Raw genomic sequence first — 25,205 nt, forward strand, 5'->3', positions numbered from 1 at the left:
ATTCTGCTCCTAGGTTCTGCTCCACCCCCACCACCCCCATCCATCTACTCATCCATCCATCCAATGAACAAGAACGATGAACAACTCAACCAAGATGCACATTGTGTCCACTAAAAAGCATGTACCAGAATGTTCATGGCATCAGTATTAATATTAGTACCAAGCTGTAAACGACCGAAATGCCCATCAGGAGTAGAGTAGAGACATAAATTGTGGTCTTGAGACATTTTTGGTTGTCATAACTAGCATGAGAGTGCTACTGGCATCTGGTATGCTGCTAAACATCCCACAGTGCACAGGACAGCTCTCTGCAATAAAGAATGAATGATCTAGCCTAAAATATCAGTGATAGGTTATGAAATTCTACTTAGGCTCGGTGAACACAAATGAACTATAACCATAGAAAATAACACAGAAGATTCTTCATATACAATATCAGAAGATTCCAGATATAAAAAAGTACATGTTGCAGGATTCCATTTGTATGGAAAAAAATCAGGCAAACTAATCGACGGTATCAAAACAGGCATCACTCTTGGGGTATAAGGGAGCACCATGGGGGCTTCTGGGATGCTGGGAACATTCTTCTAGACATGAGCATGTTCAGTTTGTGAAAACCCACTTTTACACTTACAGTACAGTAGCCCTTTGGGGTATGTGTATTATACTTCAATGCAAAGGGTTTTAAAATGCTGATCCTGAATCCAGTCAAGTTTTAACTTCCATCTAACAAAAAATTCAGAGGGAAAGAAACAAGGTAAGCGACACTAGCAGGGAACAGTGAGACGAAATCCTAATATAGGGCAGCCTACAGGGTAAAAGACCTGATCGATCTCTTCAAAAAGATCAATGCCATTAAAAAATAATAATAATAGGGAATTGAAATAGAATGAGCTTAAAAGAGCCAAGTGTTGTGAATCTTGTTTGTCTCTTAGGGGAAAAAAGAAAGAAAGCTTTACATAACTTTTGAGGATGATCAGGGAAGTCTGGATGTCAGAGAATTCTGTCTCTTTGGTGTGGTGATAGGACGGCCGTGTGGGACAAGGGCCTCATTCTTAGAGGTACGTGCTCAGTATTTTGTGTCGTTTGGGGGTAAAATGTCTTGATGTTTACAACTTCCAAACTGCTCAGAGAAAATACCTGCATGGGCAAAGCAAATAAGGAGGAGCATTAACAAGTGCTGGATTGTACTACTAAACTATTATACATGGTCGTAGAATTCGTCACAATTTCTCCTCTAAGAGGCTTTTCACAATAATAGAAAGTTGAGGGGAAACGGGAAACACAGTTTGATCGGACTTTACACCGAGCCAGTGGTCTTCGGTAGCTCCCACGGACCTCTCTCCACCCACTCCCGGAAAGCGCATCACGGGGCGCACCCCTCTCCGGCGCAGGCGCAGAAACCCAGGCAAGGAGTCGAGGCCAACACCGCTCTTTTGGGTCGTGCGGCCGTGACAAGCGCCTCCACCCGGGCCTCGGCTTCCTCTCGGTCAACGGGAACAGGTCTCCGTCCCACCTGGGGGTGCCGGGGGAGTTACACGAGACGGAGCTGCCTTGAGCCGCACGAAGTCAGCGCTGGCGGTGACCTGGAAGGGCCGGGGTCTTCGGGCCCCGGGCGGGTCCGGCGCCCCCACGCGAGGGCCCGGGCTCCGGCTGTCACGGCCCCTCCCTGAGCCCACCCAACCCGAGCGTCCACCGCAGCCGGCCTTCTTCGGAGCTCTAGGTGGAGGCAGCTCGGGCCCGGGATCAGGCTCCGTCGCCCCGCGGGCCTCCCGTCCGAGCCAAAGAAGACAGGCAAAGTCCCGACCACGCGGAAGAAGCAGAACTGCGGCGGAGCGCGAAGCCCTTGCCCCGCCTCGCCCCACTCCAAGATGGAAGGTCCGCGGCTTCACGCGGCTCCCGACGGCCCCTTCCCATTGGCTACCTGGGAACTGGTTTTTTTTTTTCCAATAAGGCGGGCGCTTATTGGTCAGATTGGGACGGTCGCTGAAGCGATTGGCGCAGCCGACAACGGAGGGCTGTCTCGTAATAGTTTCAAACGCGAACTAAGAGGGACAGAAGGAAAAGGAGAGGAATGGGAAAACCTGAGGCGGAGGCGGGACCAAGGAAAAGACAGGCTTCGCCGGTTCATTAGAAGCTGAGGGGCGGCTCTTGAGTTCTCCTTCCTCGGGATTAGTCCAATTCAGGAGCAGGGGGCGGGTACTCAGGAAGAGCGGCAGAAGCGCCTGCTTCGATTGGCCAGGCCTGGCGGGAGGCGGAGCGCTCGCGGCGGCTGATTGGTGCGGGAGGTGAGGAGGGCGGGGCTCTGAGCCGGAGGTTTTGTTGTGAGGGTCGGTTGTCAAGCAGCGGCCAATCAGGGCGGGGGATGGAGGCAAGTGGGGGTCGCGCCGAGAGCGGAGCCTCGGCCTCCGGAGCCTTAGCTGCAGGTGAAGTGGGCCAGGGGCGAGGAGGGGAGGGGGGCTCCGGGCCTAGGACCCGGCCGAGCCAGGCGGGGCCGAGCCGGGCTGTGCGGAGAGGGCTCCGGGCGGGGGGAAGTTGGAGCCGGGCCCCGCGAGCGGAGAGGAGCGGGAGGATCGGGCGAGGCCGAGGGGCCAGCCGCAGCCTCGGGGCGGGGGGCGGGCGGGGACGGGCGTGGGGGCCGGAGGGGGAGACCGGGTAGGCCGGAAGCGGAGCCGAGGGTCCGCAGAGGGCTGAGTGGCCAACAGGGACCCTGGAAGGAGAGTGAATGAATGGGCTGTACTGATAGCAGAAAGGGAAGGGGAGTTCAGGGGGTCTGGCGAGGCAGGGGTCAAGATAGGGGGCCCGGGACACAGGATGTGCACGAATGGGGGACGTAGGAGGCTGGGAGAAGGGGAAGGAACGGAGGACTAGAGAGGTAGACCTGGGGAAGCCAGGAGCGAGAGGAAGGAGAGGAGAGGGAGGGATCGTGGGAAAGAGGCTTGGAAGAAGGGGGTAGCCGGCCTCGTGAAGCGGCCTTGTGGTCGAGGAGGCCGACCCACCTATGCCCAGACTGGAGACCTAGTTCCAGTACTGTCCTTGGGATTGCAGGGGCCACGAATAGCTCCCCTGCCACGAGAAACGGAGGGATAGGACCCTCAGGGCCCTCTTTGACATTCTCCCCAGAGAAGACTTAAATGCCTGTCTCTGGAGTGCCTCTCCTGGGCCCCTGGCTCCACCTCCTTCCCATAGCGTCAGACGAAACAGTGACTCCCAGAAATCTATCTCAACTGCAGACATGTGGTCTTCCCCGCCCCACTGCGGCGGCGGCTGCTGCACTTGGGGCAGCCAGCCGCCTGGAACAGAGCCGCCTCCCATCCCATCATCCTGGCCTCTGGGAGGGCCTTTCTCTCCCTGTGTTCCGAGTCACCCTGTCTGAGGTGCCCCCTCCAGATTCTCACACCCCATTTGCAGTGCAGCTCCTTGCTCTGGTGGCTATGGTGGGTGTCTCTTTATGAAGCAGTCTTGGAGATCCCGGGAGCTGTGGCTGTCATTCTGTAAGCCTAGAGCTTCCCGAACTCCCACCAAGTATTTTCAAACAAGCCATCGCTTCTGTTTGTGTTCCAGCCCAGGGTTGAACTGACATGGCTCGAGCCTGACATTCCATAATCCGGGATCCTGACGGGCACACACAGACTGCTGCTGTGGCTGCTGTGACCTAACACCACGAGGCTGTCCAGGGCTGAGAGACGAGGCATTCCCTCTGCCTGGATGTGTGAGAACTCCCTGCCAACTTGATTGGCGGATCTGGGGGGGATCCACCCCCACCCCAGGAGAAGAGCAGTCTATTTAGTGCGTGGAGCTTCAGGTGCCAGCCAACTGAAGGATGGCCACTCCTGTCGTCACCAAGACAGCCTGGAAGTTACGTAAGTGATTTTCTTTCTTTCTCCCCCCCCCACCCCTCACCCCATTTATCCTGTTAGCTGCTTGTTGCTGGGTGGCCTGGACCCCAAGATTTGTCCCCTGTACTTATCACAGAGGGGGACTCCCAGCCTTGGAATAAGATAGACCAGGATGCAAATCGTGACTTTGGCACTTCTTAGCTGGGTAATGCTGGGTAGGTGACCTAACCTCTCTGAGGTGAATTTCCTGTCTATACAATGAGATAATCACACCCTCATTTTACAGCTGCTGTGAGACCCAAGCAGGGTGGTGAACATGAAGAAGCACTTAGTACAGTTAGGCTGACGCGTGGGACTAGGGGAGAGAGATGCTGAGAGGTGTTCTCGGCATTTGCAGACATCTCAGGAGTCAGGCTTCCCATGGGGGCATTTGGGGGGCGGGAGAAGGGTAGGTCAAGGGATGTTGACAGGGCTCTGGAATGTCACTGAACACCAGCACCACCCACCTCACGTTATTCTCCACCAGCAACTCTAAATTTTTTGATCTCAGGACCTCTTTATAGTTTTAAAAATTGTCGAGGACCCCAAAAAGATTTTGTTCATGGGAGTTATCAATATTTACATGTTAGAGATTAACAATCAGACGTTTTAAAACACAAGAGCAGTCAAATACCATTAGTGATGGTGTCATCACGTGTTTTGTATCTTCCCAAAAAAAAACTCCTGTATGCTTTTGAGCAAAGAAGTGTGTAAAAGTCGAATACCATCTTGGTGCTACTATGAAAATAGTTTTGTTCTCTTAGACCCCCCAGAAAGGATCTTGAGGATCCCAGGGTCCTCTATCTTATTTTGGGAACTGCCTTACCACATCTATGGTAACTGGTTAACATAGATTTGTTGTGCCCAAACTGGTCACCTTCTGCTATGTGCTGTCCCTGAGCTGTTTTCAAACACTGGGCAAGGCCCCTCCACTTTTTAACTGTGAGAATCTGGGCAAAATCTTTTGCTGGACATCAGTGTTTTCACATCTAAAATGAGAGCTTTGGATAGTTTCAAACCGTCTTTTAGCCCTAGGGTTCTGAGAGAACCCTGTATGGGCTCCCAAGGAGGGTACACTGTGGACAGAGTGGCTTTGTATTTACGGAGGTTATGTATTCCTTCAATAACTGGTCTTGCCTGAGCGTAGAACCAGGCACCGGGGAGATAGTCGGGGAGGTCCCTATGCAATAGGGCTCACAGCCTAGGGACTGCAAGAGGCAGAAATCAGATAACCGCACCCCTCCATTTCTCCTTGTCTGATTCCAAGCTGGGACATGTGGTTTGACTCAGTTAACTAGATGCTGGCAGGTGGGGTAGGGGAGTGCTAAACAGCACATACAAAGGCCCTGGGGCAGGAAGCTCAGCAAGGTGGAAGGGCTCAAAGGAGCCCATGAGCTGCCACACAGCAGTGGAGAGAATGTGCCACATGAGGCTTTTGGGGTCTTGAGGGGCATATGTCCACAGGACCCCAGCCTTTCTGAGGCCTTGGCTTTATCTTAAAGGCAAGGTCAAGCCATCAGTGTTCAAACAAGGTGGTAATATGATCAGGTATGTTGGGCTTTACTGACAAGTTCATGTGCATAGCAGTCCCTGTGAGTATAAGCTATCTGAAGAGCCCAAAGCCAAATGACCCCTGGCTCCTTGTGGCTAGAGTCCAGCAAGGATCAGAAGGTGCTAGGCCAGCTTGCGTCATTCAGGCCTGCTCTCTTCACCTTTCATTAATGGAGCAAATCCTCAGCACCTGTGGCCGAATCCCCAGCTATTGCTGGGACTTGGGGCCCAGGTTATGCCAATTGAGCATGGGAAGCTGGTGCAGGCCTGCAGCCATCAGCCTAGCCTGCCAAGAGATGCTGTGAGGGATTTTGTTTGCACCCAAATTCGGTATCCAGGCCTAGGCCACTGGTGGATGCTGTCTTTCAGGCCAGAGGGGGAGCACTGGGGACAGTACCCCTGCCAAGGCTTCCTAGGTCCCATGATGTACCTCCCTCTTCCTCTGGTCCCTCACCCCTCCAGGAGCTTCAGTCAGGCTGGAGACCTCAGGCAGGCTGCTTAGAGGGTAGTGATCTGAGACCCACTAGAAGGGCCCAACCTCTAAATCCTTCTCACCCCAATGGCTGTGGGTCTTCAGCTGGATGCCCTGTCCCAGGACCCATCTGATCAGGCTGTAGCATGAACACAGGAACCTTTTCACTGTCCTTCCCCACTGGCTCCCCAATGTTGGGCCTAGAGCAAGCACCCAGGAAACATTTATATTATGCATTAAAGGCTGTCTCCAGGGGCAGTAGTCCTGAGGCCCAGAGAGGGGTAGTAAAGTGCTCAAGGAGGCCTGGTGAAGTAGGGCCCAGCCAGAACTTTCCCGGGGAAAACTGAGAGCCAGGGCAGACACTCAGGCCTTATAGGTAGGGCACGAGTGGAGGGCAGTGCACGTTAGGGAGTGCTTTCAGAGAAGGGGAGAGGGCCCAAGGCTTGGGAACAGAGAGCTCAGGCAGAAAGTGGTTTGCCCTCTCTCAGAGTTGGCCAGTCACTAGGGCCCAACAGAAGCTCTTGAACAGACAAGAGTCTACGGCTAGAGTCCCAGAGCACCCCAGGTATCTGTCCCTACAGTGTCCAGAGGACAGAAGGCTCCATAGTTGAGATGAGGACTAGGGAGGGGCTCAGCTCCCTTGGGTTCAGTGATGGGGTCTCCGAGGTCCCCACTGATGTTTGGGCCTGCAGGAGACTCTCACCTTCTGCTGGGGCTGGGCGAGGCCCTGAGGTGGGGCATCATCTGTGAGATGGAGCCTGGGGTCTGGGCCCCGGGAAGTTTTGATGGCCCCTCTGAGCCATGCTGCCTGACAGACAGCCTTTCTGGGCCCCATTTCTAGACCACCCTGAGGTCTGAAGCCTTTGCCATGGAGACCCCTAGGCAGGGTGGAGGTTCTCTACGGAATGACTGCAGGCCCTTCTCAGTGTCAACTAAGCCAGCCTCCCAGTTGTCTCCAGGTGTCAGCACACTGGGGTCTTCCCTTTGCTGGCGTGGAGAGACCTGTCTTTTCTCCTCCTCATTCCTAGAATCTCACTGAGGGCCTGGCTTGAAGGCCTGGGCTGCCTCTGGGTCCTCATGTCTGTTCCCTTTGGAGCATTGACGAGCCCCTCTGTGGTTGGTGTCTGCTGCCCCGCGGTTCCCCTCAGCAGTCCAGGCCAGGGTCCTCACGGCTGCCCACTGTGACCAGCCCTCACTCCCACCCAGGCCTCTCAGCCGGCGCCCTCTGGCCTCCCATCCTCCTGTCCCTGCCAGGGGCCCCAGTGTCCACCGTCCATGCCTTAGCCAGATGAAGAACCACAGAGCACAGCTTCCAGCCTGTTGTCAGTGGCTCCTGGCAGCTCAGTAAACCAGGCAGGCACTGTTATTATCCCCGTTTACCAGATGAGGAACCCAGCCCTCAGGGAGGGTGAGTGACTGGTCTAAGGCCACACAGCCTTCAGCAAGCAGAGCTCAGACCAGAACCTGGTCTGTGATTCTGACACTGTGGGCTGAAGGCCTGGGGGAGCTCACTTGGAGACAGCTTGTCTAGAGTTGACCTGACTGGTTCTCAAAGCATGTTCCCCATAGTGGGTTTATGTGCCTAGCAAGCAGCAGCAGCAGATGCTTAGATGGTTGCTTGGGTCAGTGTTTTTCATTTTAATAATTGGTTTTGTTTTTTGTTTTGTAGTCTAGGAAAAGTATAATAGACATATCAATCTTATAACTTTATGGATTTTATTATTTAATTATCTTTATTCAGACAGAGCTAAATACAAAAGGGGCAAGTCAATTTTTTAAATTGAGCAGAGTGAGCATAATAATATTGCCAGTTCATGTGCAGAAAGAGGAGCAAACCTTGAGGCCTGAAGGGGGGACATGTATACTTGAAGTTGGGAAATAGTCATTTCATTCCTGCCTGGGTGCAAGGCCTGCCCAAGCAGCCAGGCTTCTGGGGTTGTGCCGGGGTGTCTGGCACCAAAGGGGAGCTGAAGTGGGTGGACCTTTCCACCTGGACTTTGGGTACCAGGACCAGGGGCTGTACTGGGCAGGGCCTGGCCCTCCTCCACATGACCACATTTAGCCCTCTGACTGCCTTCTTCTGTCCTTCCTTGTGTAGAGGAGATTGTCGCCCACGCCAGCAATGTGTCCTCGCTGGTGCTGGGCAAAGCCTCTGGGAGGCTGCTGGCTACCGGTGGAGATGACTGCCGAGTCAACCTGTGGTCCATCAACAAACCCAACTGCATCATGGTGAGCCTCGCTGAACGGTGGGAAACAGGACAAAGGTCCAGGGAGGAGACTGTGGGCAGGGTGGGGTCAGGGGTTGAGGAGCCTGGGGCACCCAGCCAGAGGCTAGGGGAACACAGCACGGCATCAGTGCCCCCAGGATGACTGGGATAGTGGCTGGCCCTCAGGAATGGGTGAGTCCCCTGGTGGTGGACAGAATTCCAGGGAGCCTATGCAAGAAAGCTAAAATAAGCCCATGGGCTGGAGATTGAGGCTTGCCCACTGGCCCATCCACCCACCTGTCAGCTGTACTTGGAGGTTACTTTGAATCATTCCCTGTCTGGTTGCACAGAAAGGATTTGAGAGCACTGGTTGAAGCTGATTAGAGAGCTGTTTCTTTAACAGCATTTTTCTCCTGGTCACACAACAAATTCCTTGCCAAAAACTGTCTTCCAAAACAGGGAAACATAAAGGAGGGAAAAATACAAAAATGAATTATATCTGTTTCCATCATCCAGAGACTGCTGCAGTTGGTATTTTGGTCCACATCCTTCTAGGTGCTGATAGAAATTCATATGCTTCCACACACCTGTACACATATACACATGTGCACACACATGCACACATGCACACGTGGGGACCACGTAAATATAGAACAACATATTTTTGGAACACTGTCTTATTCTTCTGTAGCCTGGGTTTCAAAGATAGCAATCTTTATCATGTGCGGGCATTTTCCGGTGTCAACAGATATCGTCCTAACACCGTGGTTTTTGACAACTTCATGGTATCCCAGTGTAGGCATGAGCCGGAATTGGCTTAGCCATGCCCTGTTCCCAGCAGAGAAGTCATTTCCAGCGTTTTGGCTCTGCTCAGCCACAGAGGTAAATGTCTTCATCGGCCCCAATCTTTGAGCAGATCTGTGATGGTTGCACTAAGGGTGTGCACTTTTTAAAAAGCTTTCAAAACATATTGCCAGATTGCCCTTTAGAAATCAGTTTACATCCTCTCCAGTAGCACCAGAACCTGCCCTCTCCTCCCTCGTGACCTTGCCAGCATAGGGTATTAACATTCTTCTGATCCAGGGCCCCAGGTGAAGAACAGAATTATAGTTGCTTTGTTTTGTTTCACTTTGTTTTCAGGGTCCTGGTGTGTCCCACCCTCACCCCCACGCCCAAAATGCCAAAGTAACATATACAGATTGGAAACACACCAACAAACACTGGCCAAAATGGGCCTGAAGGGACCCCCTGCTCTTGTCCCCCTTCTATACTGAAGTCAGCCTGTGTACCAGGCCTCTTGAGTGCTGCAAAGCCACCAAGCTCGTGCTCACCCTCGGATTTAGGCACATGCTAGCTCCCCTGCACACAGGCCACCTTGACCTGTTCACGTGTGTTTCTAAGCCTGTGTGAGCTCATGTCATTGTAGTACCCAAGGAACATGGAGGAAGCAGTGAAAAGCCATCTTTCCTCACCTGACGCCCACATCCCTCCGTGGGGACACCCACAGCTCCTGATGACCCTGTGTCTTTCCAGAATGATCTTTTGCATTTGTGAGCAAATATGTATGTCTGTTCCCTTCCCCCTCCATTTTTTTTTTTTTTACACAAACAGTATCCTATGTACATCATTCTCCACCTTTTTTCACTTACAAGTGTCATGGAGTTTAATCTTTTACATATTCAGATGGTCGCCTTATTCATTTTATAGCCATTTTTTTTTTAATTTTTATTTATTTATGATAGTCACTCAGAGAGAGAGAGAGAGAGAGAGAGGCAGAGAGGCAGAGACATAGGCAGAGGGAGAAGCAGGCTCCATGCTCCGGGAGCCCGATGTGGGATTCGATCCCGGGTCTCCAGGATCGCGCCCTGGGCCAAAGGCAGGCGCCAAACCGCTGCGCCACCCAGGGATCCCTTATAGCCATTTTTTTTAAAGATTTTATTTATTCATTCATGAGAGAGAGAGAGGCGGCGGGGGGCGGGGGCAGAGACACAGGGAGAGGGAGAAGCAGGCTCCATGCAGGGAGCCTGACATGGGACTCAATCCCGGGTCTCCAGGATCACGCCCTGGGCCGAAGGTAGGCGCCAAACCACTGAGCCACCCAGGGATCCCCCTTCATAGCCATTTTTATTGCCAAATATAGCATGAGTGACCACAGCTTAGCTGACCAGTTTCTCTGTTCGGCCTTTATGTGGCTTTGGGTCTTTTGTGAAAAAAGATTCACTGCAGCAAATGACCTTGGGTCTACTTTGTTTGCCATGTGTTTGAACACGTGCAGGGTCGGCCCCCAGGGATGGAGTTGCGGATGTGCAGGGGAGGTGCATTTCTAAATGTGGACAGATTTTGCCCAGTTCCCCTCCGTGGAGTTTATACCCATTTCTACTCCTGCCAGTGATGGCTGGGAGTCCCACAAGCTGCTTGTGACCGTCTGGCCTTTTGACATTTGTGCTGGGGAGCAGTTTCTCCTCCCATCTCCCTCCTCACCGCCCCACAGAAACATTGTCTTAGCAAACAATGATGGAGTCACCACTGTGCTTTGGGGTGACCAGTGCTGTGCGGGGAGTGACAGATGCCATGGACTTCAGATTCTGCCCTTCTCTCCAGAAAGCTGGAAATGCCAGCACCTCCCACCCCTCCAAGGGGCTGGGCCAGAACCCGCCTCAGCCCTGCTCCAGCTCTGGCCTACACTGAGTTGGGTGAGAGTTTTTTCCCAGTAAGGTCACTGCCAGGCTCTCTCTGGGTTCCACAGTTCCCCGCCCAGAAACATGGCAGGGTCCCCCACTGGGGCAGTCCCCAGGGATTCTGGCTCATCACCAGGAGGGGTGAGCTGTGTGCCATTGACGAGCTAGGCCTCAGTGCTGTTAGGGTTCCCCACCGAGGGACTTGGCCAGGCAGAGTGGAGATGGAAGCAGAGCTTCTGTTGGTGGTGGTTTGGACTCAAGGCTAGAGGGTCAGCTGCTCCCCGCAAGGGGCTCAGGGCCGTTTAGGCAAATGATGCCCATATCAGGGGCACAGTGGACAGTGGGAAGGTGTTGAAACACAAATGGGGTCTGGCCCACTTCTAGCCCTGCAAGCTAAGGCCAAGAGAAGCAACTGCCCAGCCTGTCTGCAGGAAAGCCCAGGTGTGGCTCCATGGAGCCTAGCATCCCTGCTTGAGCCTCTTGCTGATAACTCTTCCCAGGAAGCCAGAATTTGGGGCAGCAGCTGAGGGGTTCTCCACACAATGCACTGAAGCTGCCACCCTCTCTCCACAGAGCCTGACGGGTCATACATCCCCAGTGGAAAGTGTCCGCCTCAACACCCCAGAGGAGCTCATCGTGGCTGGCTCCCAGTCAGGCTCCATCCGCGTCTGGGACCTAGAAGCTGCCAAAAGTAGGCATCTGTGCTCGCCCTCCCCACATGTACACCTGTGGTTGTGTTGTCTCAGGCTCTGCTATTGAGCTGCTTCCTCCAGGAAGCCTGTCCTGACTGCATTGGGTACTTCCCTCCTGGAGACTCCCAGGAGTCTGGCAGCAGTGACATATACTGCTGTCTCTGCATGCCGACACCCGGGAGGCAGCAGGAAATTTCCAGATGGTCCACTATGGATGGGTGGGTGGGTGTAGATTCAGAACCTGAAAGAACAGCAGGTGCCACCAGGGGCCACGTGGAACATGTAAACAAGCTAGGAGGCCTGTGGGGAGAACTAGGGTGTGTGCCCTGACGTGGGGCGGCTGCCTCTTAGCCTCAGTAACCATCGCCCACCGGAATGGGGGCTAGGGTGGCCAGATCCTCTGTTGAGGATCCTTGAACTTTGTTTTCATTCAGTTTTCATCTTTGTAGAAGTTATTTTAGTTTAAAAAGTCAAATGGAATAACTGCATTCTATTCTACAAATAACTGCAATGGAAAGGAGAAGCCTTCACCCCACTCCTTCCCATTCTGCAGAGGCCTCGGCCTTCTGTTCTTCTACCCCGTGTCTTGCTACCTCCGCTTTTCTAAGTGACATGGTATTATGGCAATTCCTGTCTCTTGTGTACGTCTTTTGCTGCCTCCCTCTCGTACAAGACAAGTTAGCTCTCTTAAGGGTGCCTGGCTGGCTCAGCTGGTGGAACACGTGTCTCTTGACCTTGAGGTTGTCCGTTTAAACCTCATGTTGGATGTAGAGATTACTTACAAAAATAAAATCTTAAAAAGAAGTGAGCTCTAAAGCTGTCCCCCCTCCCCCGCAGTCACTTCCAGCATTGCCCCACTGTTCTCCTAATTTCACCATGTAAAGAGTCAGGGTTTGTAGTACCAGGACCATAGAGATATTATTCACAGCCACAGAATATTATAATTCTGGAGTTAATAATTGTCCTTTCTCACCTGTATATGTTATACATTTTTGTTACTAATTCATCCCCAAATTCTCTGCCAGAAGAGTAAGCCTCCTCCTTGAGCTACTCTCAAAGCCATCCCATGAAGGAGGCGTCTCTTCTCATCAGAGCCTCGGTCCCCTGGGTCCCCATGGTGGGGGAGTACCTGGGGCCTGCAACCCGGTGGTCACCTTGGGGCCGCCTTGTCTTCGGGGAACTCTCCCCGTCTCTCTGCTGTGCCAGAGTCCGCATTATCATCTCTCTCAGTCTTCTGTCTCTTTTTTGCCAGAGCTTGTTCTTTCATAGCTGGCTGAGAAAGCATGCGTGAAGCATGCGTGACAGGCACAGTTTTAGAGGCTATCCGTGGCTGGAAATGACTCTATTCTACCCTCATCCTTTTATTTTAAATCTATTTTTTAGAGTTTGTAGAAGTCTCGATCAGAAATTGTTTTCCCTCAGAAGTTTGTGGGTGCAGCTGTGTTGCAAGTTAGGCTCCTCTTTGGCAGCCATCGGGAGGTCCCTGCTGTCACCTCCTGGGACCTGCCTCTCCTGTCTCTCTGCAAGGCCCTTTGTCTTGGAGTCCTGGGGTTTTGTAGTGATGGTTCTTGGTCGTATGCTAGATCCTTGCTGGGTTCTTTCGGCAAGTAAACTTGCATCTTTGGTTCTGGGCCATGTGGGGAGCCTCACCTTCCTGAAAAGGGGACGCTACCTCTCAGCCTCTCTGGGTACAGCCACATTGCAGTGTGGGCCCAGTGTTGCCAGCCATACGAATTTTTCAAGAGAAGCTGAGAATCTGGAAATTTCAGTGGAATCCACCCCCCACCCCCACCACTGTTTCTAAATGTTGACAGCTAATTCAACGTTTTTTTCGGAACACTATGCAGAGCAGCACTGAGAGGTCCTAGTAAACCTCTTTGCTCACTGCTTTTTGCCAGCATCTAGCCTGGACCTTCCAGCATGCCAAGCAGGAGGCCCCCCTGCTGTTTTTTTTCCGGAAAAGAGCCCCTTTGCCTGTTTGAGACTCAGAAGTCTCTGGGCCTCTCCTGCACTTGTGTTCTACCTCTGTAGCAGGACAGCAGCCATCAGCCGCACAGGCCCAGTGGCCGGGTTCTCTCTGCTCAAGGACGGGGCTCTTCTTGCATAGGTGGTCCCCAAGAGAGATGTTGCCCCTGGGCTTCTCGGGTGATCCTCGCCCACCCAGGGATGGGCTGCATGTGCGAGACAGAGCCCGTGAGATAACAAACCGGGCCACAGGCTTAGCATCTCAGCACGTGTTCCTGCCACCTGGCTATGTGCCAGAGCCGGGGCACGCTGTGCTTGGCTGTTGCTGGACTCAAGGAGCCAGGGAGGAGCACGCCCCGGCTGGCTGGGCTCCAGCTGAGAAAGCCGGCTCCGGCAGAAGGCAGCTGGCTTCCTGGGAAGTCCCTGCCTGCATCTGAAGCCCAGTGGACAGCACCAGCCATTCACCATTCACTGAGGAGCAAGGGACAGAAGAAAGAAGCCAAGGGTGCCATGCTTTCCCAGCCAGGGCTCCTTCATACATAAGAGAAATGTGAGGAGTTCCTTGAGGTGGGCGCAGAATGAGAACCAAAGACCTCTAGAGTTCCTGGGTCCTAGACTCTCAGGGTCGGCTGCTCCACCGGGAGCTCATTACAAGCAGAGAGCCTGACTTAGTAGTGGTGGAGGCCCCAAAACCTGCTTTCCAGATGACTCTGATGCAGAGCTGGATCGGCAGCCTTATTTGACACACAGCCAAACTGGGGCCCAAGGTGGGCCCCCAAGCTTGATAAAGACCCCATGGCAGGGGTGGCAGAGCCTGGGACTCAAATCCTCGCATCCAGACTCTCATCCCAGTGCTGTTCCCTCTCCCAATTTGGGGTTCGGTGATGGATCAGAAACCTGCCCTCTGCAGCCTTGGTGGGAAGAGCTGAGACCTCAGGCCGCCACCCACACACCACAGTGTGAGTGAGGATGACAGGCAGATCGGCACCCCTTGCGGAGGGACTTCTGAAAGGGCCACCTGATGGTCACGTGCATTGCCCTGAGAGGCAGCCCATCCCGACTCAGGCAGAGGTTGAACAGCTGCTCAGCTGGGAGGGCTTGGAGGTCCCCACGCAGGGCAGATGGCAGACCCAGGATGCCCGCCACCCCGGATCCTCTGACTGAGTCCCACAGCAGGAGGCTTCCAAGAGCACTCCTGGGACAGAGGAGCAGGGGCAGAAGTCACGCCGGAAGAATGTGGTCCTGCCTGCTTTCCACCGCACAGCCAGAGGGTAGGGGTGGGTCGGCCCTGCCATGCCACGGGGAGGCAGCCTGTGTTTCATGAGTCTGGTCCACACAGGGGTGGAGCCTGCCATGTCCCATCGGGGCAGGGCAGGATCGGGGAAGCCCAGTGGGCTGGGGCAGGAACCAGCCTGCGTCTGCACCCTCTGGGCCCGACTTGGCCCGCAAAGCAGTGCCTGGGCCCCGAGGGCGTATGCCGGCCCCAGAGAGTGGGGAGGAGCTGCTGAGGTCCTGGTGTGGTTGGCGCCTGTCTCACTCTGTGAAGGATGTAATGGTGGCTCAGTCCCAGCTCGGCAGCGGACAGGGCCTGCTGCGGAGTGGCACCAGGTCGGAGGGGTGGATGTGGTGGGCCATGGGCAGAGGTAGGCACTTTTGTCTCGAGGCAGGTAACGGCCAGAGCAGCTGATTTGATCCTGCCCTTAGGTGTGTCTGGCTCTGTCTTCGGAGCCCAGACAGAGGAGCTCCCTTGACTCAGGTAAAGGGTCACATGGTAAAGCATGCTTCTTGAAACTCCAAGACTCTGAGACTCCGATGCCTGCTTTGAATTCTGGCTCTGTGCCCGCTGATCGGCCTGAGGCAAGCTGCTTCATCCTCTGAGCCTCAGGCTGTCGCCCACCTCCTGGTGGTGTTTGGGGGTGGGGGAGCGAATGTGCTGAAGTCATTCAGGCTGTTCTCGGCACATTGGAAGCGCTCAGCAGACATCCTGGGGACGACGGAGGCACTCAGATGGCCATGGCACTGGGTAATGGTCACCACTGGTGCCAGAAGACAGGGAACCAGGACATGTGCTCTGAGACCAGAGGAGAGAAGGTTCACTAAGGTGAACCTTTCTTTCTCAGGACAGAAAGGAGTTAGAGCAGGAATCACTGTAGCTGGTGTTCACTGAGCACTTCCTATGTGCACACCTGTGCTAAGCACTTGATGTCCATTTTCTTAACTCTGATGTGGCCCATTATGAGGCTCAGAGAGGGTAAGGGATTGCCCAGGGTCACATAGCAAGCAAAGAGCAGAGCCAACACCGCTCCCAGTTCTGTCTGGCTCCAGAGCCCTGGACCTGAACCTTGGAGATAGAAACAATCATCCAGTAGAGTTTAAGTCACTCAGGGCTTGGAGCTCAGCTCTCTCGTCCCAAAAGCATTACATTTGGAGTCTGCTTGAACACCTCCTCTAATGGGGAGCTCATTACCTCACAAGGCAACTGTTTCACCTTGGCTCAAACCTGAGGATGGCTGGATTCCCACACCCCTTGGCCCCTGCACATGTGGGACCATCAGGTTCGTTCAGACAGCGGAATTGTAAATGTTTTAAAAAGTGAATTGAGGCCAGAGAGAAGAGGCAAATTTGAGTGGTACCAGGGAATACTCCGAGAAAGAAACACAGGCTTTGCCTGGGCCAGGCTGGGCTGGGCTGGGCCTGGCCACGGAGCTGCAAGCAAAACTTTGAAGGATGGGAGCTGAGGTTTCCCAGGGCAGCAGGAGGTGACTGGGCCCAGTCATGTCCCCTGTGTGTTCTCTTGGTTTGCACAGCACCTTCTGTCCTCACAGCCATCCTCAAGATCCCTTGGATGGAGGGGAGAAGAAGGTGCTGTTGTGAGCACCACGGCGACTCCAGGCATGGCCTCCATTTGCCCTCCTTGGGGCCTTTGCCTGCCATTTCCTTATGCCTAATATCCTCCCTCACCCTCCACTCACTGACAGTCCACTCAACTACCACGTCCTCCAAAAAGCCTTCCTGGGTTTCTCTTTTCAACCAAGTAGCTTGTCCCCCAGCACAGACCTCTCCCACATCACTCCTCTGTCTCAGCTCTGAGGATGTCGGCAGAACATGAGCTGTGTGTCTGTCCACGAATGGAGTACAGTAGCTTTCCAGCCCTGCTGGCTTGGGGGCGGTGCCCTTGTGAGAGCGCAAGCTACAGGGGGCTTGGGTACTGACAGAAATGGCTGTCATCTCTCGGGAGAAAAAGAGGAAGGTCAGTAGTTGGGGTGGTAGGGCTCTGCTCAATTTGCTGTTGTGGTTTTCTGTGCAGTTGCTTGGAAGCACACGCACAAGTGAACACAGCATTCCCTCCTCGGCCAGGCATCTGGCTTGCCCCTCACACCCCTGTCTCCTCTCTTCCTTGCTAGTTCTTCGCACGCTTATGGGCCACAAAGCCAACATCTGCAGCCTGGACTTCCACCCATATGGCGAGTTTGTAGCCTCGGGTTCACAGGACACAAACATCAAGGTGAGGCTCGGCCCTGCCCCATGTCTCCCCGCTGGGCCACCCGGGGGCTCCAGGCTGTGTGTCTGGCCTGTGGAGGTGGCCTCTGGGCACCGTGGGAGGGTCCTCCCTCTCTCTGGCGGAATCTCCAGCCTCCAAGGGAGGGGATGTGGAAAACGTTCGCCAGACATTTCCACTCAGAATGCCCAGCTTTTGTGAGCAGTTTCCGGATCCCTGTCATTTGGGGGCGTAATGACCTGGGGGTGCCCAGAACCCCTCTCTGCTTGTGTCCACGTACCACCCTCTGACCTGGACTCCCGGACAGAGCTTGGTGAGGGCTCTGCAGCCTGAGCCCACCTTGGCTGTGACCTGGCCTGACGGCTCCTCTGCTCCTCCCCCACAGCTCTGGGACATCAGGAGGAAAGGCTGTGTCTTCCGATACCGGGTAAGGAAGGCACCCTTGGTGGGTCATGCTGTGAGCAGCATTGGAGCATGGGGCGGTACCCAGACCTTGGCAGGGGCTGGAAGGGAATGCTTTCCCCCATAGGGGAGAATGTGAGAAACGAGAGTCCAAGTGAGATACGAGGATCTAGAGCAGAGCAAGAATGCTATGGGGGGTGGGGGGGGGCGGAACCTGGATCCCCCACTTTCCACAAATCCTCCCAGAACCATGTTTACCAAACTGCACTCCACGCTCTGGTGGTGTGGGAGGTGAAGAGGGTTCCTGTTCACAGGTGTTTGGAAGCACTGAGTTGAATAATTTGGTTGGTTTTTAGACCCTTGACATTAAGGCAGGACACCTAACTCTCCAAAAAAGAGGCATAAGATACGTTGTTCCCCAAACTGTATGACCAGGAAATCTGGATTTCCCGCGGAGTCGTGACTGCTGGTGGAGGTGTCCCCCCTGACCTCTCCTGCACACAGCCGTCTGGCTCTGCCTCGCCTGCTGGTCAAGGGCCCGGTGGAGCAGGGTGGGGAGGCGGGCAGCCCATCGGGCCCAGGCCCCTCCAGTGAGCCCAGCACCCTGTCGTCTTCTCAGGGACACAGCCAAGCTGTGCGATGCCTCCGGTTCAGCCCTGATGGGAAGTGGTTGGCATCGGCTGCAGACGACCACACAGTGAAGGTAACTCCTGGCCTGACCAGGGCCTGGGGCTGGGGACTGGGGCCTGCTGAGTGCACTCAGCCTGGATCTGCACCTCCCTCCTGATCAGGCTCACATATCCCAGGCCTATCAGATGGAAAGGCGGCTTGCAGATAAAGAGCACGGGTGGGAGTAGAGGGAGAGTGGGCAGCCGAGATCCCAGGCCTGGTCCTGACCTCCAGCCCGCCCTGTCCCAGCTCTGGGATCTGACTGCTGGCAAGATGATGTCCGAGTTCCCTGGCCACACAGGGCCTGTCAATGTGGTGGAGTTTCACCCCAATGAGTACCTCCTGGCTTCCGGCAGCTCTGACAGGTGAGGAAAAGGAGGGGGAACAAGGCTTGTCACCCATGACTGCCATCTCACACCTGTGTCCTCTGTGTGTGTCTGTCCCAGTCTGTCTCTGCCCTGAGGTGTCCTATGCCTGATGATGTTCTGTAGACTGACCTGACTTCCGGCCAAGCCAGGATGAGGCCCTGATCCCATCTCTCCCCCAACCCTGGTTCCCCGGCCCCAGTGTCCTGGGTTGTCATGGCATATCCAGATCCAAAGTCCATGCTAACCTCCCACCTGCCAAATCCCTCCACCTGCCATGCAATCCCATGCATTGCTCTTAGTGGCCACAACCCAGGGGGACAGCTGTTTGCAGAGAAACGGGCTTCCTGGGCTATGGGCCTGCATGGGGGTTGGATGGGGACACCGGCTACCCAATATAGCCTGGCTGCCTTTGCAGGACCATCCGGTTCTGGGATCTGGAGAAGTTCCAGGTGGTGAGCTGCATCGAAGGAGAACCAGGGCCTGTCAGGTATGCAGGCAGCTGGGTGGTGGGTCTGAGCCCTCCTCCCAAGGTGGTTGGATGTGGGTATGGGGCAGGGGTGGGCCGTTCCCATCACCACTCCTGCTCCCTCTGTCCGGGGCTCCCTACAGCCTTCCTGGATTTCTTGAGAACCACCCCCCACTCTCGCCTGCCCAGGAGCGTCCTCTTCAACCCCGATGGCTGCTGCCTATACAGTGGCTGCCAGGACTCACTGCGCGTCTACGGCTGGGAGCCTGAGCGCTGCTTTGACGTCGTCCTAGTCAGCTGGGGCAAGGTGGCTGACCTGGCCGTCTGCAACGACCAGCTGGTGAGAGAGCTGCCACCTGCCCTTCCCCTGGCTGCTCACCGCCTCCCTCTCAGGCCCCTGCTTCCCCCCTGAGCCCTGCTGGGGTCCTGCGCACCCACACCCCAGCTCCGCCACTTCCTGCAGATAGGCGTGGCCTTCTCCCAGAGCAACGTCTCCTCTTATGTGGTGGACCTGACACGGGTCACCAGGACAGGCACGGTGGCCCAGGACCCTGTGCAGGACAGCCGGCCCCTGGCACAGCAGCCGGCCCACCCCAGTGCCCCTCTTCGGCGCATCTATGAACGGCCCAGCACAGCCTGCAACAAGCCTCAGAGGTGGGGTGCTCAGGGCCCAGAGGGCTCGGGAGGCAGGCTAGCACTGGGGAGGTTTTGGGGGAGCCCAGCTGCAGCTCACTGGGCTGGCCTCCCGTTGCCTTGGCCCTGCCCCACAGGGTGAAGCAGAATTCAGAGAGTGAGCGCCGAAGCCCCAGCAGCGAGGACGACCGGGACGAGCGGGAGTCTCGGGCCGAGATCCAGAACACCGAGGAATACAACGAGATCTTCCAGCCCAAGAACAGCATCAGTGAGGCCTGCCCCCCGCCCCCGACCCACCTAGCCGAATGTCCCATCTGTGCATAGAGACAGACGGTGCTTTACAGGGACAGTGTCAATGTCGCTCTGTTTCCGACACTGGGTTCCCAGGTCACACCTGGGCCCCGGCTCCGTTCCCAGGTCCTCAAGGCCCCAGAAGAGGCCTGGCAGCCCACCCTGAGCAAAGGCAGACCCCATGGGGGCAAGTAGATGGGAGGGGGCAGACCTGAGGGTTCCTGGGACCGGGAACAGGGTCACGAGTCTGCAGCTGTGTGTGTACCAGAGAGCCACCTCCCATCCCCCGTGTCCCAGGCCAGCCTGGCCCTTAAGGCTCAGGCAGGACCCCGGGCTGGCCAACGGGAGAGTTCCCAGCCCTCTTTGCCTCTGCAGGTCGGACACCACCCCGAAGAAGTGAGCCCTTCCCAGCACCCCCTGAGGATGGTGAGTACAGAGCCTGGCCTCCCAGGGGCACCAGCTCCAGCCTCTCTCCCACCAGATCCTTTTCCTGTGCTCACCTAAAAGCACCTACTGTGCGCTGGGCTCCACCCTAGGTTCTGGTGCATGAGCAAGGCAGGCAGGTGCTGTCCTCAGGAGCCTGCACCCTAGTGAGGAGGGCAGGAGGCAGCCAGATGAGACTGTAGATGGGACTGTCTGTAGATGGGACAGCACCGTGGAGGCAAGGGCGAGGCTGGTGAGAGAGGGCTGCTGAGGGCCTGCAGGAGAGGGAGGAGCTGGGGAGAGCCACAGGTGGGGAGGGGGTGGAGGCAGAGGGGCAGGGCTCCCTGGGGTCTGGAAGCAGGAAGCCAGGCCCTAGCTGGGGATTTGGGTTTTGCTGCTGGGAGAAAACATGATCTGATTTCTGATTGGAGAAGACGCCGGGGTGGGGCACCCTTGTCCCACAGACCAGCCCTCCCCTTCACCTGGCTTCCTCTTCAATGGGCCATCTTCTCATTCCCCCTGCACGTGGGGTTTCCTGTGCTTCCTGCTCACCATGCACTCACTGCCAGCCTACCCCAGCACACACACTCCATTCCCAGTGAGGGGACAGGCCGCTCCTGGGAACTCCCTGGCTCCCATCTGCAGGCAGTGCTTGACACCTGCTTTCTGCCAGATTTGTGGGTGAGTGGGTGGAAAGGGAAAGAACATCTAGCCCCCACCCTCAAGCCTCCCCAGGAGTCTCCCCACCTCTCTGGCCCCCTCACCCCCCACATATACACTGCTGCTGTCTCCTTCCCCAGTTGCCCCAGTGGCTCCTGCTTCATCCCCCCAGTTAACAGATGCAGCCCAGAGGCCCACCATAAGCCCCGTTTTCTTCCCCCGCCAGTTCCTCTGGCCTGACCCAACCCAGAGATCTTTCCCTTTTGCCTCCAGACATGGCCACAGCCAAGGAGGCGGCAAAGCCCAGCCCAGCCACGGACTCGCAGTTCCCGGTGCCAAATGTATGTCTGGGTGGAGAGGGCATGGTAGGGCTGGGAGAGGGGCCCTCCGTGCCAGGGTGGGCGGAGAGGGGGCCTCAGGCTGGCCACCCACTGAGCTCCGGGCCCCAACAGCTCGAGGTCCTGCTCCGGCCCCCGGCTGTCACTTCCACTCCTGTGCCCAAGGCTGAGCCTGCCATCATCCCAGCTACCCGGAATGAGCCCATCGGGCTAAAGGCGTCTGACTTTCTGCCCGTGAGTGGGGGCCCAGCCCCGGGGCAGGGTGGAAGCCTGCGGGTCAAGGACAGAACGTCACCGTTGGCACCTGGGCACTCGTCCTACGCAGGCCGTGAAGATCCCCCAGCAGGCGGAGCTGGTCGACGAGGACGCCATGTCACAGATCCGCAAAGGCCACGACACCATGTGTGTGGTACTTACCAGCCGCCACAAGAACCTGGACACCGTGCGGGCTGTGTGGACCACGGGTGACATCAAGGCAAGCACTTTTCCCCCAGGCTTTGGGCTGACCCCAGAAAGCGGCTGCACAAGGGCAGAGGGGCCCCTGTCACCACTCTGGCGGATTTCATGCCATCATCGTCATCATTTATTGAGCGCTTCTTTACGGGCCTGGCCTCACCCATCATTTTAGCTACAGTCTTGTTAACACCCCACAACAAAGCCCATCATGACGCCACTCCCCGGGCAGGGGCTCCAGGCCCCTCTGACAGGTGCTCTGTTTGCATAGATGTCAGTGGACTCGGCTGTGGCCATCAATGACCTGTCCGTGGTCGTGGACCTCCTTAACATTGTCAACCAGAAAGCGTAAGTAGGCGGCGTGGTGGGCGGAGTGGGTCGAGTGAGTGGAGCCAGGTGCTGAGAGTACCTGTCCCTGATCCTCTCCTCAGCTCCCTGTGGAAGCTGGATCTGTGCACCACGGTCTTGCCGCAGATCGAGAAACTTCTGCAGAGCAAGTATGAGAGGTACATGTAGGGAAGCCATACCCGCCTCACCACAGGGACGGGGAGGGACAATGGGAAGGACCCCCCAAGGCCAGTGCCCGTGGGAGGTGGGTGTGTAGCACTGCTGTCCCCTGCAGGTGGGAGGCCATGGTGCACACAAGCCTGTGCTGCCCCTGGCCCCCTGCCTACCCCCTCTGTCTTTGTGTACCTTGTTCTCTATCTTTCTCTCTGTGGCTCTGTCCATCTGCCTCTGAAGCTATGTCCAGACCGGCTGCACCTCCCTGAAGCTGATCCTGCAGCGGTTTCTGCCCCTGATCACTGACATCCTAGCAGCACCCCCCTCTGTGGGTGTAGACATCAGCCGGGAGGAGAGGTGAGGGGCCAGGTGGGGTGTGAATGTTGGGGTACACAGGTCTGGGGGCCCAGCCTGCTTGCTGATGGCTCTGCTGGAATAGCCCACAGAGGAAGTTGTGCCTGGGCTTGTCTGTGGCCCGGCCTGGGTGGGTCCTGTACCCTGGGCCTCGGCCAGCCTCCCAGAGGAGGGCGGGAGTAGTTCGGCAGGAAAGGGCCTAGCCCTTCGTGCACTACTTCTCTGCCCACAGGCTACAGAAGTGCCGGCTCTGCTACAAGCAGCTCAAGAGCATCAGTGGCCTCGTCAAGAGCAAGTCAAGTTTGAGTGGCCGTCATGGCAGCGCTTTCCGAGAGCTGCACCTACTCATGGCCAGTTTGGACTGAAGAGCTCTCGGCCTGGCCTCAGCCCCTAATCCTGTCCCCTGTGCGCTCCTGGGCCCAGGAGCCTCTGCCCAGCCCCCGCTGCAGCCCTGTGCCACCCTGGAGGCGGCAGCGCTGGCCCACCAGCCACCTGCACAGCCCCCAAGCTCTCAGACAACTTCTCCCCAGCAGCGGCTGCCCAGCTTTGCCAACTCCCGCTTCTTGGGGCAGCAAAGAGCGCCCTGGGGCTGCTGCTGTAATTTATAAGGTCAATTTTATTAAATTTGTAACTATTCCCTGGTTTCTTTGCCTGGAGGGGAATTCTCTGGCCACGCAGCTCAGCTCGGTCAGGCCCAGGACTGGCCTGTCTTGGCCCCTCGGAGCCAAGAGGCAGTGTGGCCAGCAGGGGGCAGCAGAGTGCCCGGCCTGCCGGAAGGGGCCAGTGCAGAGCACGCTGGGGGAGGAGCAGAGGCACCCGCCTCTTCCAAGGCTAAGGGAGACTGGAGAGGGGTGGGCCCCACCAGCCCATCCCCTCCGCCTCAGCCACGCTCCCAGCTGTCCTGCGGATGCCTCAGGGACCGGCCGACAGCTGTATGCTTCCAGGTGCCGGGACCCCAAGCCTCACAGGCTTGGCCACCACTGAGCCCACCACCCTCCCCAACGCCTCCAGGAGGCCTCCTGGGACAGGGCTGGAAGGGCAGTGGCCCTCCTCCCAGGAGGATCCCCCAGCGCTGACCCCTTCTGCTCCTGTGGCAGCCCTAGTTGGAGAGAGGGCCCCACTGAGCCCCTGTGCACATTCCCTGCTGAGGCCAAGGCGGGACCAGGTGGAGGCCAGCACAACCCCCATGGGGTTGGGGAGGGCAGTCCTGTAGCCCCAGGAAGAGGGTGGTACCCACCCCTAGCCAGTTCCCTTAAGGGGCCAGCCCAGCCCTGCTGGCTATGGTGCTCAAGCCTCTGAAGAGCCCAAGTTTCCCATGTACAGACAGGACAGCGTGTTGCTGGGTGGGTCCGTGTGATGAGCGTGGCCAGGGGCACTGGATCCTCTCGGTCGTGGCCTTCACGAGATCTCAGGAGGGCTGTGGGTGACCAGCCAGCAGCGGGGAGCCAAAGACCGGGGCTTGTCCCTGTGATCTGACCAGGGGCTCAAGAGACCCAACTCTCAGACTATCGTTGTGTAAAAAGGTTTTTATTTTAATAAGTAAAAATGGCTAAGCTTCCAAAAGTTCTTAAATAGGATTTCAGAGGAGGAAAATGTCAAGAGGCCAGTGAGCAAGGTGAGAGCCTGGTGCCAGGCAGATGAGGGGAGCAGCAGGATCCCCACCCACTGGCCTCCCACCAGCCATAAATACAGCCCAGCCCTCGGCAGGGAGGGCCATGCTCCTATGTACACCTAGTCACACTATACACATACCCGCTCGGGGCCTGCCTCGGAGGGGAAGGGGGCCAGGGCTGCCCCAGCGTGCCCACCGACTGCCCAGATCCACGGCTCCTGGGCCTGCTGGGGGCTCCTCAGCCCACCCGTTACAGACAGGCCCTGCAGGCTGGAGCGAGTTGGCCCAGGCCAGAGGCCCAGCCTCCCACACTCCTGCCCTCCCCACGAGGATCCGCTGATGGCCCGGGCCTGCCAGGCAGAGTGGGCCATCCCTGCCCTTCCAGCCCGGGCCTTTTGCACCCACACCCACTGCCGAGAGACACCATTTCCTTTGGAACATGTTTTCTCATTTCTGAGTGGATACGAGGCAGAAGAGGTGCCTCCACTCTGGCCTTCGCCTCCTGGGCTCTTGGTGCTACAGCAGGTGGATCCAGTCCCCGGTTTGGCAGGGTGGATGCGTCCGTCACACAGGCACCGGCCTGGACTTCCCTGCAGGAGCGGGAAGAGGCTTCGTCAGCCTCTGTGCACGCGATCGGGAGGGAGCCAGGGAGAAGCACAGACAGCAGGCAGCAGCAGGACAGGCCCGGCCCTGAGCAGCCCTCTCCCCGGCACAGCCCTGCAACCCAAGGCAGGCGGGCAGGCGGGCCCGGGCCCCTGGCCCCACACTCACCTGGAGACTCTGCAGCCCCAGCCGTCAGGCTGAAATCAAAGCAACAGGTGTCTCACTGGTGGGCTTGCCTGGGGCTGGGACTCCCCGGGACCCTGTGGCCCCTACCTCCTTGGACTCCAGCCCTTGCCAGGCCCTCTGTGAGTGTGGGGCCACTCAGAGGGCTGGGGTTCTGGATGCCAGGCCTGTGGCTGGGCTCACTCCTCACCTGGGACATGGGTGGGCCCTGCCCTTCACCCTCCCTCCCCAGGAGTCCAGGCCCAGGGCAGGGGTGCCTGGAGACCAGCCTCAGAGAATTGCCTCCTGGGCCTCAAATCAGCAGCCC

The 25,205-nt window shown here is 56.7% G+C and overlaps 2 protein-coding genes across 9 annotated transcripts in view; one reads left to right on the forward strand and one right to left on the reverse strand.

Annotated features, from left to right (window-relative positions):
• Positions 1-1,977: 1,977 nt before the first annotated feature.
• KATNB1 (katanin regulatory subunit B1) lies at positions 1,978-23,137 on the forward strand. Of its 2 annotated transcripts, none has more exons than XM_055332726.1 (20): positions 1,978-2,288; positions 3,565-3,863; positions 8,000-8,130; positions 11,360-11,477; positions 16,848-16,948; positions 17,328-17,369; positions 17,964-18,047; positions 18,263-18,378; positions 18,797-18,868; positions 19,037-19,187; positions 19,311-19,501; positions 19,618-19,748; positions 20,147-20,197; positions 21,128-21,195; positions 21,307-21,426; positions 21,518-21,667; positions 21,917-21,993; positions 22,077-22,151; positions 22,387-22,503; positions 22,733-23,137. In XM_055332726.1, the coding sequence occupies exons 2-20, from the start codon at positions 3,824-3,826 to the stop codon at positions 22,863-22,865; spliced, it is 1,968 nt and encodes a 655-aa protein (XP_055188701.1). In that variant the 5' UTR covers positions 1,978-2,288; positions 3,565-3,823; the 3' UTR covers positions 22,866-23,137. The 2 variants fall into 2 exon arrangements, with proteins under 2 accessions (XP_055188701.1, XP_055188700.1); XM_055332725.1 differs by lacking the exon at positions 1,978-2,288 and adding an exon at positions 2,317-2,426.
• An 874-nt stretch (positions 23,138-24,011) lies between these two features.
• Positions 24,012-25,205, reverse strand: part of KIFC3 (kinesin family member C3) — a 37,816-nt gene continuing 36,622 nt past the window's right edge. For 6 of the 7 annotated variants that reach the window (XM_055331598.1, XM_055331593.1, XM_055331591.1 and 3 more), the window contains one exon: positions 24,012-24,702. In XM_055331598.1, coding sequence (XP_055187573.1) covers positions 24,677-24,702 — 26 coding nt within the window. In that variant the 3' untranslated portion in view covers positions 24,012-24,676. Of the gene's footprint in view, positions 24,703-24,883; positions 24,913-25,205 lie in introns of all 7 variants that reach the window. The other variant, XM_055331594.1, reaches the window with a different exon arrangement.

Source organism: Nyctereutes procyonoides, unplaced genomic scaffold (assembly GCF_905146905.1).
Source record: "Nyctereutes procyonoides isolate TBG_1078 unplaced genomic scaffold, NYPRO_anot_genome, whole genome shotgun sequence".
Taxonomy (NCBI): Eukaryota; Metazoa; Chordata; class Mammalia; order Carnivora; family Canidae; genus Nyctereutes; species Nyctereutes procyonoides.